Genomic DNA, 15,901 nt, shown 5'->3' on the forward strand with positions numbered 1-15,901 from the left:
TACTATCGTCATATTCACTGTCAGCGTAATGCATTCTAATATCATCATATTCACTGTCAGCATAATGCATTCTACTATCATCATATTCACTGTCATATCATCATATTCACTGTCAGCATAATGCATTCTACTATCATCATATTCACTGTCATATCATCATATTCACTGTCAGCATAATGCATTCTACTATCATCATATTCACTGTCATATCATCATATTCACTGTCAGCATAATGCATTCTACTATCGTCATATTCACTGTCAGCGTAATGCATTCTACTAACGTCATATTCACTGTCAGCGTAAGGCATTCTACTATCATCATATTCACTGTCAGAATAATGCATTCTACTATCATCATATTCACTGTCAGCATAATGCTTTCTACTATAGTCATATTCACTGTCATATCATCTTATTCACTGTCAGCATAATGCATTCTACTATTATCATATTCACTGTCATATCATCATATTCACTGTCAGCATAATGCATTCTACTATCATCATATTCACTGTCAGCATAATGCATTCTATTATCGTCATATTCACTGTCATATCATCATATTCACTGTCAGCATAATGCATTCTACTATCATCATATTCACTGTCATATCATCATATTCACTGTCAGCGTAAGGCATTCTACTATCATCATATTCACTGTCAGAATAATGCATTCTACTATCATCATATTCACTGTCAGCATAATGCTTTCTACTATAGTCATATTCACTGTCATATCATCTTATTCACTGTCAGCATAATGCATTCTACTATTATCATATTCACTGTCATATCATCATATTCACTGTCAGCATAATGCATTCTACTATCATCATATTCACTGTCAGCATAATGCATTCTATTATCGTCATATTCACTGTCATATCATCATATTCACTGTCAGCATAATGCATTCTACTATCATCATATTCACTGTCATATCATCATATTCACTGTCAGCATAATGCATTCTACTATCATCATATTCACTGTCATATCATCATATTCACTGTCAGCATAATGCATTCTACTATCGTCATATTCACTGTCAGCGTAATGCATTCTACTAACGTCATATTCACTGTCAGCGTAATGCATTCTACTATCGGCATATTCACTGTCAGCGTAATGCATTCTACTATCGTCATATTCACTGTCAGCGTAATGCATTCTACTATCGTCATATTCACTGTCAGCATAATGCAAACTACTATCGTCATATTCACTGTTATATCATCATATTCACTGTCAGCATAATGCATTCGACTATCATCATATTCACTATCAGCATAATGCATTCTACTACAGGTATCATCATATTCACTGTCATATCATCATATTCACTGTCAGCATAATGCATTCTACTATCGTCATATTCACTGTCAGCGTAATGCATTCTACTATCGTCATATTCACTGTCAGCGTAATGCATTCTACTATCGTCATATTCACTGTCAGCGTAATGCATTCTACTAACGTCATATTCGCTATCAGCGTAATGCATTCTACTATCGTCATATTCACTGTCAGCGTAATGCATTCTACTAACGTCATATTCGCTATCAGCGTAATGCATTCTACTATCGTCATATTCACTGTCAGCGTAATGCATTCTACTATCGTCATATTCACTGTCAGCGTAATGCATTCTACTAACGTCATATTCACTGTCAGCATAATGCATTCTACTATCGTCATATTTACTGTCAGCATAATGCATTCTACTATCGTCATATTCACTATCATATCATCATATTCACTGTCAGCATAATGCATTCTACTATCATCATATTCACTGTCATATCATCATATTCACTGTCAGCATAATGCATTCTACTATCATCATATTCACTGTCAGCATAATGTATTCTACTATCGTCATATTCACTGTCAGCATAATGCATTCTACTATCATCATATTCACTGTCAGCATAATGCATTCTACTATCATCATATTCACTGCCATATCATCATATTCACTTTCAGCACAATGCATTCTACTATCGTCATATTCACTGTCAGCACAATGCATTCTACTATCGTCATATTCACTGTCAGCGTAATGCATTCTACTATCATCATATTCACTGTCAGCACAATGCATTCTACTGTCATCATATTCACTGTCATATCATCATATTCACTGTCAGCATAATGCATTCTATTATCATCATATTCACTGTCAGCATAATGCATTCTACTATCGTCATATTCACTGTCAGCTTAATGCATTCTACTATCATCATATTCACTGTCAGCGTAATGCATTCTACTATCATCATATTCACTGTCAGCGTAATGCATTCTACTATCATCATATTCACTGTCAGCGTAATGCATTCTACTATCATCATTCACTGTCAGCATAATGCATTCTACTATCGTCATATTCACTGTCATATCATCATATTCACTGTCAGCATAATGCATTCTACTATTATCATATTCACTGTCATATCATCATATTCACTGTCAGCATAATGCATTCTACTATCATCATATTCACTGTCAGCATAATGCATTCTACTATCGTCATATTCACTGTCATATCATCATATTCACTGTCAGCATAATGCATTCTACTATTATCATATTCACTGTCAGCATAATGCATTCTACTATCGTCATATTCACTGTCAGCGTAATGCATTCTAATATCATCATATTCACTGTCAGCATAATGCATTCTACTATCATCATATTAACTGTCAGCGTAAGGCATTCTACTATCATCATATTCACTGTCAGAATAATGCATTCTACTATCATCATATTCACTGTCAGCATAATGCTTTCTACTATAGTCATATTCACTGTCATATCATCTTATTCACTGTCAGCATAATGCATTCTACTATTATCATATTCACTGTCATATCATCATATTCACTGTCAGCATAATGCATTCTACTATCATCATATTCACTGTCAGCATAATGCATTCTATTATCGTCATATTCACTGTCATATCATCATATTCACTGTCAGCATAATGCATTCTACTATCATCATATTCACTGTCATATCATCATATTCACTGTCAGCATAATGCATTCTACTATCATCATATTCACTGTCATATCATCATATTCACTGTCAGCATAATGCATTCTACTATCGTCATATTCACTGTCAGCGTAATGCATTCTACTAACGTCATATTCACTGTCAGCGTAATGCATTCTACTATCGGCATATTCACTGTCAGCGTAATGCATTCTACTATCGTCATATTCACTGTCAGCGTAATGCATTCTACTATCGTCATATTCACTGTCAGCATAATGCAAACTACTATCGTCATATTCACTGTTATATCATCATATTCACTGTCAGCATAATGCATTCGACTATCATCATATTCACTATCAGCATAATGCATTCTACTACAGGTATCATCATATTCACTGTCATATCATCATATTGACTGTCAGCATAATGCATTCTACTATCATCATATTCACTGTCATATCATCATATTCACTGTCAGCATAATGCATTCTACTATCGTCATATTCACTATCAGCGTAATGCATTCTACGATCATCATATTCACTATCAGCGTAATGCATTCTACTATCGTCATATTCACTATCAGCGTAATGCATTCTACTATCGTCATATTCACTGTCAGCATAATGCATTCTACTACAGGTATCATCATATTCACTGTCAGCATAACGCATTCTACTATCATCATATTCACTGTCATATCATCATATTCACTGTCAGCATAATGCATTCTACTACAGGTATCATCATATTCACTGTCATATCATCATATTCACAGTCAGCATAATGCATTCTACTATCATATTCACTATCAGCGTAATGCATTCTACTATCATCATATTCACTATCAGCATAATGCATTCTACTATCATCATATTCACTATCAGCGTAATGCATTCTACTATCGTCATATTCACTGTCAGCGTAATGCATTCTACTATCGTCATATTCACTGTCAGCGTAATGCATTCTACTAACGTCACATTCACTGTCAGCGTAATGCATTCTACTATCGACATATTCACTGTCAGCGTAATGCATTCTACTATTGTCATATTCACTGTCAGCGTAATGCATTCTACTAACGTCATATTCAATGTCAGCGTAATGCATTCTACTATCGTCATATTCACTGTCAGCATAATGCATTCTACTATCGTCATATTCACTGTCATATCATCATATTCACTGTCAGCATAATGCATTCTACTATCGTCATATTCACTGTCAGCATAATGCAAACTACTATCGTCATATTCACTGTCATATCATCATATTCACTGTCAGCATAATGCATTCTACTATCGTCATATTCACTGTCAGCATAATGCAAACTACTATCGTCATATTCACTGTCATATCATCATATTCACTGTCAGCATAATGCATTCTACTATCATCATATTCACTATCAGCATAATGCATTCTACTACAGGTATCATCATATTCACTGTCATATCATCATATTCACTGTCAGCATAATGCATTCTACTATCATCATATTCACTGTCATATCATCATATTCACTGTCAGCATAATGCATTCTACTATCATCATATTCACTATCAGCGTAATGCATTCTACTATCATCATATTCACTAGCAGCGTAATGCATTCTACTATCGTCATATTCACTATCAGCGTAATGCATTCTACTATCGTCATATTCACTGTCAGCATAATGCATTCTACTACAGGTATCATCATATTCACTGTCATATCATCATATTCACTGTCAGCATAATGCATTCTACTATCATCATATTCACTGTCATATCATCATATTCACTGTCAGCATAATGCACTCTACTACAGGTATCATCATATTCACTGTCATATCATCATATTCACTGTCAGCATAATGCATTCTACTAACGTCATATTCACTGTCAGCATAATGCATTCTACTATCGTCATATTCACTTTCAGCATAATGCATTCTACTATCATCATATTCACTGTCATATCATCATATTCACTGTCAGCATAATGCATTCTACTATCATCATATTCACTATCAGCATAATGCATTCTACTACAGGTATCATCATATTCACTGTCATAGCATCATATTCACTGTCAGCATAATGCATTCTACTAACGTCATATTCACTGTCAGCATAATGCATTCTACTATCGTCATATTCACTTTCAGCATAATGCATTCTACTATCATCATATTCACTGTCATATCATCATATTCACTGTCAGCATAATGCATTCTACTATCATCATATTCACTATCAGCGTAATGCATTCTACTATCATCATATTCACTATCAGCGAAATGCATTCTACTATCGTCATATTCACTATCAGCGTAATGCATTCTACTATCGTCATATTCACTGTCAGCATAATGCATTCTACTACAGGTATCATCATATTCACTGTCATATCATCATATTCACTGTCAGCATAATGCATTCTACTATCATCATATTCACTATCAGCGTAATGCATTGTACTATCATCATATTCACTATCAGCATAATGCATTCTACTATCATCATATTAACTAGCAGCGTAATGCATTCTACTATCGTCATATTCACTGTCAGCATAATGCATTCTACTATCATCATATTCACTGTCAGCGTAATGCATTCTACTATCATCATATTCACTGTCATATCATCATATTCACTGTCAGCATAATGCATTCTACTATCGTCATATTCACTGTCAGCGTAATGCATTCTACTAACGTCATATTCACTGTCAGCGTAATGCATTCTACTATCGTCATATTCACTGTCAGCGTAATGCATTCTACTTTCGTCATATTCACTGTCAGCGTAATGCATTCTACTATCGTCATATTCACTGTCAGCGTAATGCATTCTATTATCATCATATTCACTGTCAGCGTAATGCATTCTACTATCGTCATAATCACTGTCAGCGTAATGCATTCTACTATCGTCATATTCACTGTCAGCGTAATGCATTCTACTATCGTCATATTCACTGTCAGCGTAATGCATTCTACTATCGTCATATTCACTATCAGCGTAATGCATTCTACTATCGTCATATTCGCTGTCAGCGTAATGCATTCTACTATCGTCATATTCGCTGTCAGCGTAATGCATTCTACTAACGTCATATTCGCTGTCAGCGTAATGCATTCTACTATCGTCATATTCGCTGTCAGCGTAATGCATTCTACTATCGTCATATTCACTGTCAGCGTAATGCATTCTACTATCGTCATATTCACTGTCAGCGTAATGCATTCTACTATCGTCATATTCACTGTCAGCGTAATGCATTCTACTATCGTCATATTCACTGTCAGCGTAATGCATTCTACTATCGTCATATTCACTGTCATATCATCATATTCACTGTCAGCGTAATGCATTCTACTATCGTCATATTTCCATGTCAGCATAATGCATTCTACTATCGTCATATTCACTGTCAGCGTAATGCATTCTACTATCGTCATATTCACTGTCATATCATCATATTTACTGTCAGCGTAATGCATTCTACTATCGTCATATTCACTGTCAGCATAATGCATTCTACTATCATCATATTCACTGTCAGCGTAATGCATTCTACTATCGTCATATTCACTGTCAGCATAATGCATTCTACTATCGTCATATTCACTGTCAGCATAATGCATTCTACTATCATCATATTTACTGTCAGCGTAATGCATTCTACTATCGTCATATTCACTGTCAGCGTAATGCATTCTACTATCGTCATATTCACTGTCAGCATAATACATTCTACTATCATCATATTCACTGTCAGCATAATGCATTCTACTATCGTCATATTCACTGTCATATCATCATATTCACTGTCAGCATAATGCATTCTACTATCGTCATATTCACTGTCAGCGTAATGCATTCTACTATCATCATATTCACTGTCAGCATAATGCATTCTACTATCGTCATATTCACTGTCATATCATCATATTCACTGTCAGCATAATGCATTCTACTATCATCATATTCACTGTCAGCATAATGCATTCTACTATCATCATATTCACTGTCATATCATCATATTCAATGTCAGCATAATGCATTCTACTATCGTCATATTCACTGTCAGCGTAATTCATTCTACTATCGTCATATTCACTTTCAGCATAATGCATTCTACTATCATCATATTCACTGTCAGCATAATGCATTCTACTATCATCATATTCACTGTCAGCATAATGCATTCTACTATCATATTGACTGTCAGCGTAATGCATTCTACTATCGTCATATTCACTGTCATATCATCATATTCACTGTCAGCATAATGCATTCTACTATCATCATATTCACTGTCAGCATAATGCATTCTACTATCATCATATTCACTGTCAGCATAATGCATTCTACTATCATCATATTCACTGTCAGTGTAATGCATTCTACTATCATCATATTCACTGTCTTATCATCATATTCACTGTCAGCATAATGCATTCTACTATCATCATATTCACTGTCAGCATAATGCATTCTACTATCGTCATATTCACTGTCAGCATAATGCATTCTACTATCATCATATTCACTGTCAGTGTAATGCATTCTACTGTCATCATATTCACTGTCTTATCATCATATTCACTGTCAGCATAATGCATTCTACTATCGTCATATTCACTGTCAGTGTAATGCATTCTACTATCATCATATTCACTGTCATATCATCATATTCACTGTCAGCGTAATTCATTCTACTATCGTCATATTCACTGTCAGCGTAATTAATTCTACTATCGTCATATTCACTGTCAGCATAATGCATTCTACTGTCATCATATTCACTGTCAGCATAATGCATTCTACTATCGTCATATTCACTGTCAGCATAATGCATTCTACTATCGTCATATTCACTGTCAGCATAATGCATTCTACTATCGTCATATTCACTGTCAGCATAATGCATTCTACTATCGTCATATTCACTGTCAGCATAATGCATTCTACTATCATCATATTCACTGTCATATCATCATATTCACTGTCAGCATAATGCATTCTACTATCGTCTTATTCACTGTCAGCATAATGCATTCTACTATCGTCATATTCACTGTCATATCATCATATTCACTGTCATATCATCATATTCACTGTCAGCATAATGCATTCTACTATCATCATATTCACTGTCATATCATCATATTCACTGTCATATCATCATATTCACTGTCAGCATAATGCATTCTACTATCGTCATATTCACTGTCAGCATAATGCATTCTACTATCGTCATATTCACTGTCAGCATAATGCATTCTACTATCATCATATTCACTGTCATATCATCATATTCACTGTCATATCATCATATTCACTGTCAGCATAATGCATTCTACTAACGTCATATTCACTGTCAGCATAATGCATTCTACTATCGTACCACCTCATATGTCACTACACATTCATATGGCCTGACTACCAAATAAAAGTAAATGTACATTGGGCAAAAGAATGTTCTGTCCAGCCTCACCGATAACAATCTCAGATGATCACTTTGTGCCATATTTATATACAGCAACTCCTACCAAGTTATTCTAAAATGGCAAAATGTGGCTAGAACCAAAGGCACAAAGTTCCAGAATCTTAGAGATGCAGCTTATTGACATATATCAGTTACACAGGAACTTACTCTCCATTTCTGGTATTGCCTATAGGTTTGATTGCACAGAATTAAGTGATGATCAAAGTATAATGTATAACACCTATGTATCTATGTATCTCTTGGTGTCTGGCTGGGGGTCAGAGATGCTGAAGTGCAACTAAATAACATAATAAGGACCTCTGACTCCCAGTCACCTATACTAAGCATGAACACAATACCTAGACTGAGTGGGCGGAATTCAATTGTTTTCACGGCCCGTCTAAAGTGACGGAAGATCGCAGGCCACTATACAATTGTTCCAGCTTTTCGTGCTGATCGCGCCCAAAGTGGTTGGGTAAATCGGCTAACCCCGACCAAAGTGCTGCGCGTGATCCCGAAAAGTGCCGTTTGGGCGCCCAAACAGGTCACTTTTCAACGATTTCAGCTTGCACCCCTCTGGGGCTGCGAGCTGAAATGGAGCGCTGGCAGCTGATCGCGCCCAACAGGAGCAACAATTGAATGGCTCTGTCGGGCAGGAAACAATTGAATTCCGCCCAGTTATTGGTATTAGTGTAATTGGGAATGGTAACAATATTATGTAGTCATCACTTAATGGTGAACATCAGTTACTGAAGAACACAAATTCAAACTCACCTGACCTGTAGCCAAATGTCCAGGCCACCAGGCAATGCCAGGAACCCTCATCCCACCCTCAAACGTTGTTTGTTTTCCGCACAGGAAAGGGGAGTTGCTGCCACCTAGAAGATAGTTGTGGGTTACAGAGCATAAACTGGATGAGGAAATGTGATGGAATTACAGGAATGGGAGGAATGCAGCAGGTTGTTACCTTGATTCGGAGCAGAGATGAGGGCAGCCCCATTGTCAGATGTGAAGAACACAAAGGTGTCCTTGGCGATTCCACTAGACTTAAGGAAGTCAAGGATCTTTCCTATACTGAAATCGATTTCACGGACTGCATCTCCATACCTGGGTTAGGAAACAAATGAACAACCTGTACCTACCAAAATCCTTATAGAACAAGTAAAACCACAGTAGAGCATTAATATACATAAATAAGAGTGGATTTTGTACTCTAATACAACTCCCTGAGTAACTGCTTTTCTTTGTAGGTTATAGTTACCCAGTTTGTAGGCGTATTATCTTCCAATGCCGAACATGGCTCCCTTAGGTTACCAGAGGAAACCATTTCCTCTAGCATGCTAAAAGTCATATTATATGTTATTAAGGTATGAACTTTCAATAGACCTGCTCAGAGCTTGCTGAAGATAGACAGGTATAAATATGGCTATGGGGAGGGGTGTGTGAAAGGAAGAATGTACTCAGCGCTCACCAATTAACCCATTTGCTGCAGGGCATATTTTGGCACTTCTTGGGCTGGTCACATTCCAGAATTAATATCAGTAATTATTTATGCAGCAGCCACACACATTATGGTTTTGTTTTCCAAAAGACTGATGCCGTGTATCCAGCAATAGACTTTAAAACAACTGCATGATTACGACACTGTAATCGTGCAGTCGTTTCAAAGTCAATCATCCCCGAACATGGGCAGCCTGATGACATCGTCAGGTTGTCCAGCATGTTTGGGCAACGATAGATGTCTAAAACGACCAGCGGGCACGCGCATCGCTGGCAGTTTTAGACATTTAAATGCCCGATTCATGCCTGATTGAATGATAACAATATCGTTCAATCGGGCATAGAAATCGTCAAGTGGATACACAGCATTAGAATTTCCTGGAAGTAGCATTAGTTTGCTTATTTCTTCTCTGAAAACCAACATGGCCAAATAAAGTGTGTTTTCTTTATTAAAATTGCAAGAAAGTGAACTAAAGGCAAAAGTATGTATATTTTGTTCTAACCACAAGCAAGAAATACTTTGTGGTATTTGCTTTGGCATTAATCCACCCTTTCAAAACAGACAATAGCCGGATTCTACACACACATTTTAATAATGAAATCTGCTCCTGAAAGTCATCATGTGTTTTTACTTTTATTTACCGGTTTGAATGAAACGCAATAAAATGTGTATGAATAATATTGTAGTTTAACAAGGCACAACATTTTAAAAAATAGACAAGTTACACACCAAATGATGAAACCCTGGTTTTTATTGCTGTCAGAATGAGGGAGATTTGAGCATTTGATCTCACACATATCTAGACTAAAGCTAGGTACACATAGATTATCTGTCCAATTTGGCTGCTTGGAACAAAAATCTGGTAATGTACAGTATGGAAGCAAGTGACAACACATACCCCCTCTAGTAGTACCCCTATGCAGTGCCCCCAGAAGTGGTTCCCCCAGTAGTAGTCCTCCCATGCAGTGCCCCCAGTAGTAGTCACCCCTATGCAGTGCCCCTTATATTGTGCCCCCAGTAGTGGTCCCCCCTATGCAGTGCCCCTAGTAATAGTTCCCCATTATGCAGTGCCTCCACCCCTATGCAGTGCCCCTTACATACATAAGACAAAGACACAAAAAAAAACAACACCTGAATCCCAGCACCTGCCGCTGTCCCATCACCCACTGCGGGAACCGGAAGGCGGAGCTCTTGAGTGAGCTCCAGCCCGGCTCCTGCAGTGGGCGCAGCAGCCAATAAGAATCTGTCTGACACTCATTGGCTGCCAAAACAAACACACCGCTGCCGGGTAGTACGAGTGTACTACCCAGCGCCGGCGGCGGTGTTTGTTTCTGTGTAGTGCGGACCGCACACTAACTTACTAATGAGTTAATGACATAAGAAGAACAAGAATCACACTTCTCCGTTAGGACCACAGATCATGAGCTGCATTAATTACGTTCTAAAATTTATGACTGGTTCCTAACTGACCACACAGTCCTCAGATCATTAAAATATCAGTGCAATTTGTAATGTAGCAATGCTTCAATGCTGTGTTACATAGCTTACAGGCCTCTGCGACTAGTTCCCAGGAAGGGTTTGGAGGCGTAGACGGGAGCGTGAGTGGCATCAATCGCCCAGTACAGAAAGAACGGCTGCTTGCCAACTCCATAATTGCTAATTAAATCCAAGGCTTCCTGATAATAGAAAAGGTATCAATGAGTGAACGAGACAAAAAAGTACTACAGTTATATGCAAATGTCTTAGTTAGGTAACTTCAACCTATTACCTACACATAGAATTGGTAACACTTTTTTTTAAAATGGTTTATTTATTATTTAAAGTGCATAAGACAATAACAACATTAACTTTTAGATGAGAAAACATTGTGGAATCAGATATACATCTGATTATCTATATATAATAGATAAAATGTAAAAAAAAGAGTATCGCTAACAACATTAGTCGATTGTATTCAGTATAGTAATATATTACAGATAACTGATTGAAATTAGCTGCAGTAAATAAAGGAAAAAGAAAAAAAGTAGAGGAAAAAAAAGGGAGAAAGAGAAGAAAAGGAGGGCGGGGGCTACAGGTAAAGCACCCCAACAAAGTATGGGGTGATAACATATGATACTAATATAGATTTAAGAGAGTGCTCACAAGCACAAACAAAAACAAAAGGTCAGAACACGAGGGCTAAAAGTCCACCAAACCATTGGGAGTTACTGTATGTGAGGGATTTTGAAAACTACCATGGGTCCCAAATCTGTAGGAAACTCAAGGATCTATTATTAAGATATACGGTGATCTTCTCCATACTCGGGTAGCACTTTTTTGAACTGAACCATATTTATAAGACACGTAACACTCTTCTCTGCTACTGAACAAGCTGGCTCCACCTAATTCTCATTAATTCTGCACCTCAACCTCTTCTTAATATCCTTAGCGGCTAGCTAGTCCTCTCTGTCACTACATTGCTCCCTATCAGGCAGGGGATATAGGGCCTGATTCAGAGATGTACGATGATCCAAGCATTAATGTACATCTATGATGTTGAGGGTTCTGCGCATGTGCAGGGTGGGTCCTGCAATTTTGCTCGCAGGCCCTTCCACGCCGTCGCATAATTGACATGTTGCAGCGTTTGGGGGGGGAGCAGGGATGTGCCTGGTAATCGTTAACGGAAGTGGGGAAGCACCCGGTCAGGCTGCGGGAATCTTCAGGTGTCTTACACCTCCTTCTGCAATTGCATATGATATGGAAGGATTTGCACAGTCACCTATATGCGGCTCTGCAAATCCATCCATCTCTGAATCAGGCCTGTAGTTCAAAATTGTGTCTTAACCCATAAAGTCCTCCTCAGCAATCTTATACCTCCTTATATCTCTTCCCTGATCTTCAGGTACTCCCATTAATTGGAGCTTTTATTCAACACACGCCCTTGTTCTCTGGTCCTCCTTGCTCACATCTCTTTAGCCACACATCCAGGTTTTAGCTCATACTTATGTGGAATTATCTCTCCCCAAGGACACAAGAGTCTCAGTCCTCCAGTTTTTAAACTCTCCTTTAATACGGAACCTGTGAAACAAGCGTATAGCCTGAGCTCATTATCATATGTATATATATATATATATATAAATATATTTATTTTTTCTGGCATCCGACAGCTGGGATTTCATACCCAACCCCCTGCCAGCAGTTTTTTTCTATCTAGTAACATATTTATTTGGCTGAAATAGAATTAAACATCAACCATAGACACCAGCGGAGCCAGGGCCTGATTCAGAGCCGGACGCTCTGACCAGAGCGCTCGCTCTGAATCAGGGCCCTCCTACCTAAACTTGGAGTGGCCTCTTGGACGCTCGCATAGCTGTGGGTTACCACCCACAGCTTATGCGAGTGCCCATGATGATGGTCGCGATGGTCAAGACCATCGCGACCATCAGGCTTGCAACGAGATCCTGCGGTAGGGTGTCGGTGACCGCAAGTCCTGGAGTGATTTTGGCTCTATCAGAGCTCTATCAGAGGTCTCACCCCCTTTGGTGCGAGACCTGGAGCGACGGCTTCCCCGGGTCTCGCGCATGCGCACGACGGAGCTCCCTCCGTCGTGCGCATGCGCACTAGGGCACCATCGACCCACTTGCGAGTGCTGAGCGCTCGCGAGCGGGTCTGAATCAGGCCCCCAGTCCACTAATCGGTCACTTTTTAGAAAGCTTTTGTAGTTTAAATGTTTGTTGTCATCAGATGACCAGAACGGATGCTTTACAGATGACAAGTGCAACGCTTATTAAGAGGAGGGACTGTTGCTATTGGTCTCTATAGAAAAGATACAGGCATTCTGTAGGAGACATTACAGAAAATGTATACAATAGTACAAAAAATAGATATGTGTCTTAAGAGAATATTTTAAATAACTATCTCCTTAACCATTTCCAACAGCTCCAGAATGATTCATTTTTCTGTTGCCATTATGTGGAATATTTTACTAGCGGTTAGTAAATTGACAGGAACTCAGACAAATTGCCAATTGCAGATCACAGGATAAGCAAATGCAGCCACCAGTGTACACCTTGCTGTGCAGCAGCCACCAGTGTACACCTTGCTGTGCAGCAGCCACCAGTGTACACCTTGCTGTGCAGCAGCCAGCTTAGAAATTCTCCAGTGATTTTGGTGCTTCTGGGGAAAGGGAATTCCACTACTCAGCAATTACACAGGAATCATGTGGAGTAACTTTCACATGCAGGGCACGCAAGTCCAAAATTGGATGCACCGGTGGGTGAATAATTGCAGACTGGGCATGTGCTGCATCATGCATATGCACCTTCATGGAGGATAAGAGCAGCCGGATCCCTTCGCCTGTGAAATGGACATTTCTAGATGCCAACTGGGCAGCACAAAAACAATCCTTCTTGTAGGAGTGTTGCCAGACTTTCGCGCTAGTTTGAGGCATACATACCAAGAAGGGACACCCGTTTCTGATGGCTGTGTTGCACCCAGAATGGGGTTGGTGTAAGTGCACTTACTAATGGTGATAGCCCTGGCTAGCAAAACAGTGGGCGGTGCGACCATACGCATGAAGCAGTATGGAAACCTGGCATTAGCATATGGTAGTCATTCTGGCTGCCACAGCTTTGCGCTCGAGTCAGAATCAGGCACATAAGAGGTTAACTTGTGCCGTACAGCAAACTGTGAGATTCCAATAGCAAAATAAATGAAAACAAAAGTCCCTTTACTGGAAAAGGGAAGGGACCAGTACCTGTAAGTATATCTGAGTTAGATTTGACTCTCCCGTCTTTTGATTGATGCTTATTTCTTCATAATACCTGGAGAGATAATGACACAACGGTATTGAGAATCATCATTGCAACAATAATATCTAATCAGATAACAGGTGCTTAAATGGATTAAACTTAAAAATTATTATTTAAATAGGAGGATTTGCAACACCTCTTGGGACCAAAGAGGCCGGATTTCCCAGCAACTGAGACCACATAAAGAAGCTGTCCACACCTGCTTATTTTATACTGCAGCCCATGTATAATAAATGGGGGTGGCAATTATTTATTTTTAATGGGTTGGGGATACTAAAGGCCCGGTATTAGTGCTCTCATGCCTCTGTGCAAGAATGAAAAAATAGTGCATAGGCCATGAGTCAAAGGTAAAGTAGGGAGCTAGGGACTACAAAACAGCAAGGCTCGGGGTGTTCACTGAACATGGAATCTGCTGGAGCTTCACCAGGGGCAAAAAGTGTTCTGCCTCTCCTCCACGGGAGGAGGGGGATGCTGGGAAAGGGATACTGAGCTAATAATGTCATATTTCAAATAAGATTAAAAAAAACAGTGTGGGTGGAAAAAAATAGTGGCAAGTGGTTACGGCCCCTGCATAATGGTGTAAGATATTATAAATCATTTCCTGCTCAGGCAAGTGGATGGGTCAATGCAGAAACTTACTCTGTGAGCGGGATGTACTAAGCATCGCATCTGCCTCTTGTCGGGTACATACCGCAGTTCATTTACGCGGTACGTACTTAGCTCGCCCAATTAAGAGCTGTCCTTTGCAATGCCTCCAGATTGAGGGAGTTCCGGGTTTAAGACCCAGAAGTCCCTCTGGCGTCCTTCTGCGTAGAGGAACTCGGGCCGCGGGGGGACATGGGAGGGATGCGATTGGGTCCCTCTCAGGGAGAGTGTCCTGGAAAGAAGCCCATAGGCTTCTATTCGGTAACGCCATCTGAAGATGGCGTTACCAACCGGGACACGATGCATTCCGGTGCTTTGTACATATGGGGTATGCGGTAAAACCGCATTTTTGTGTTTAGTACATCCTGCCCATGGTATTTCAATAAAGACCAGGGAGTATAAGATTATTATTATTATTATCATATATTTAGATCACACCACAAAGTACATAAACAGAAACAT

At 39.0% G+C, this 15,901-nt stretch overlaps 1 protein-coding gene across 3 annotated transcripts in view; it reads right to left on the reverse strand.

Moving 5' to 3' along the window:
* Positions 1–15,901, reverse strand: part of GALNS (galactosamine (N-acetyl)-6-sulfatase) — a 53,044-nt gene that overhangs the window by 20,182 nt on the left and 16,961 nt on the right. For all 3 annotated transcript variants that reach the window (XM_088460795.1, XM_088460796.1, XM_088460797.1), the window contains exons 6-9: positions 14,740–14,806; positions 11,553–11,680; positions 9,471–9,610; positions 9,278–9,381 (exon numbers count right to left, since the gene is read on the reverse strand). In XM_088460795.1, the coding sequence (XP_088316921.1) occupies positions 9,278–9,381; positions 9,471–9,610; positions 11,553–11,680; positions 14,740–14,806 (439 nt within the window). The remainder of the gene's footprint in view (positions 1–9,277; positions 9,382–9,470; positions 9,611–11,552; positions 11,681–14,739; positions 14,807–15,901) is intronic.

Source organism: Taudactylus pleione, unplaced genomic scaffold (genome assembly GCF_031769625.1).
Source record: "Taudactylus pleione unplaced genomic scaffold, aTauple2 ptg000985l, whole genome shotgun sequence".
Classification (NCBI taxonomy): Eukaryota; Metazoa; Chordata; class Amphibia; order Anura; family Myobatrachidae; genus Taudactylus; species Taudactylus pleione.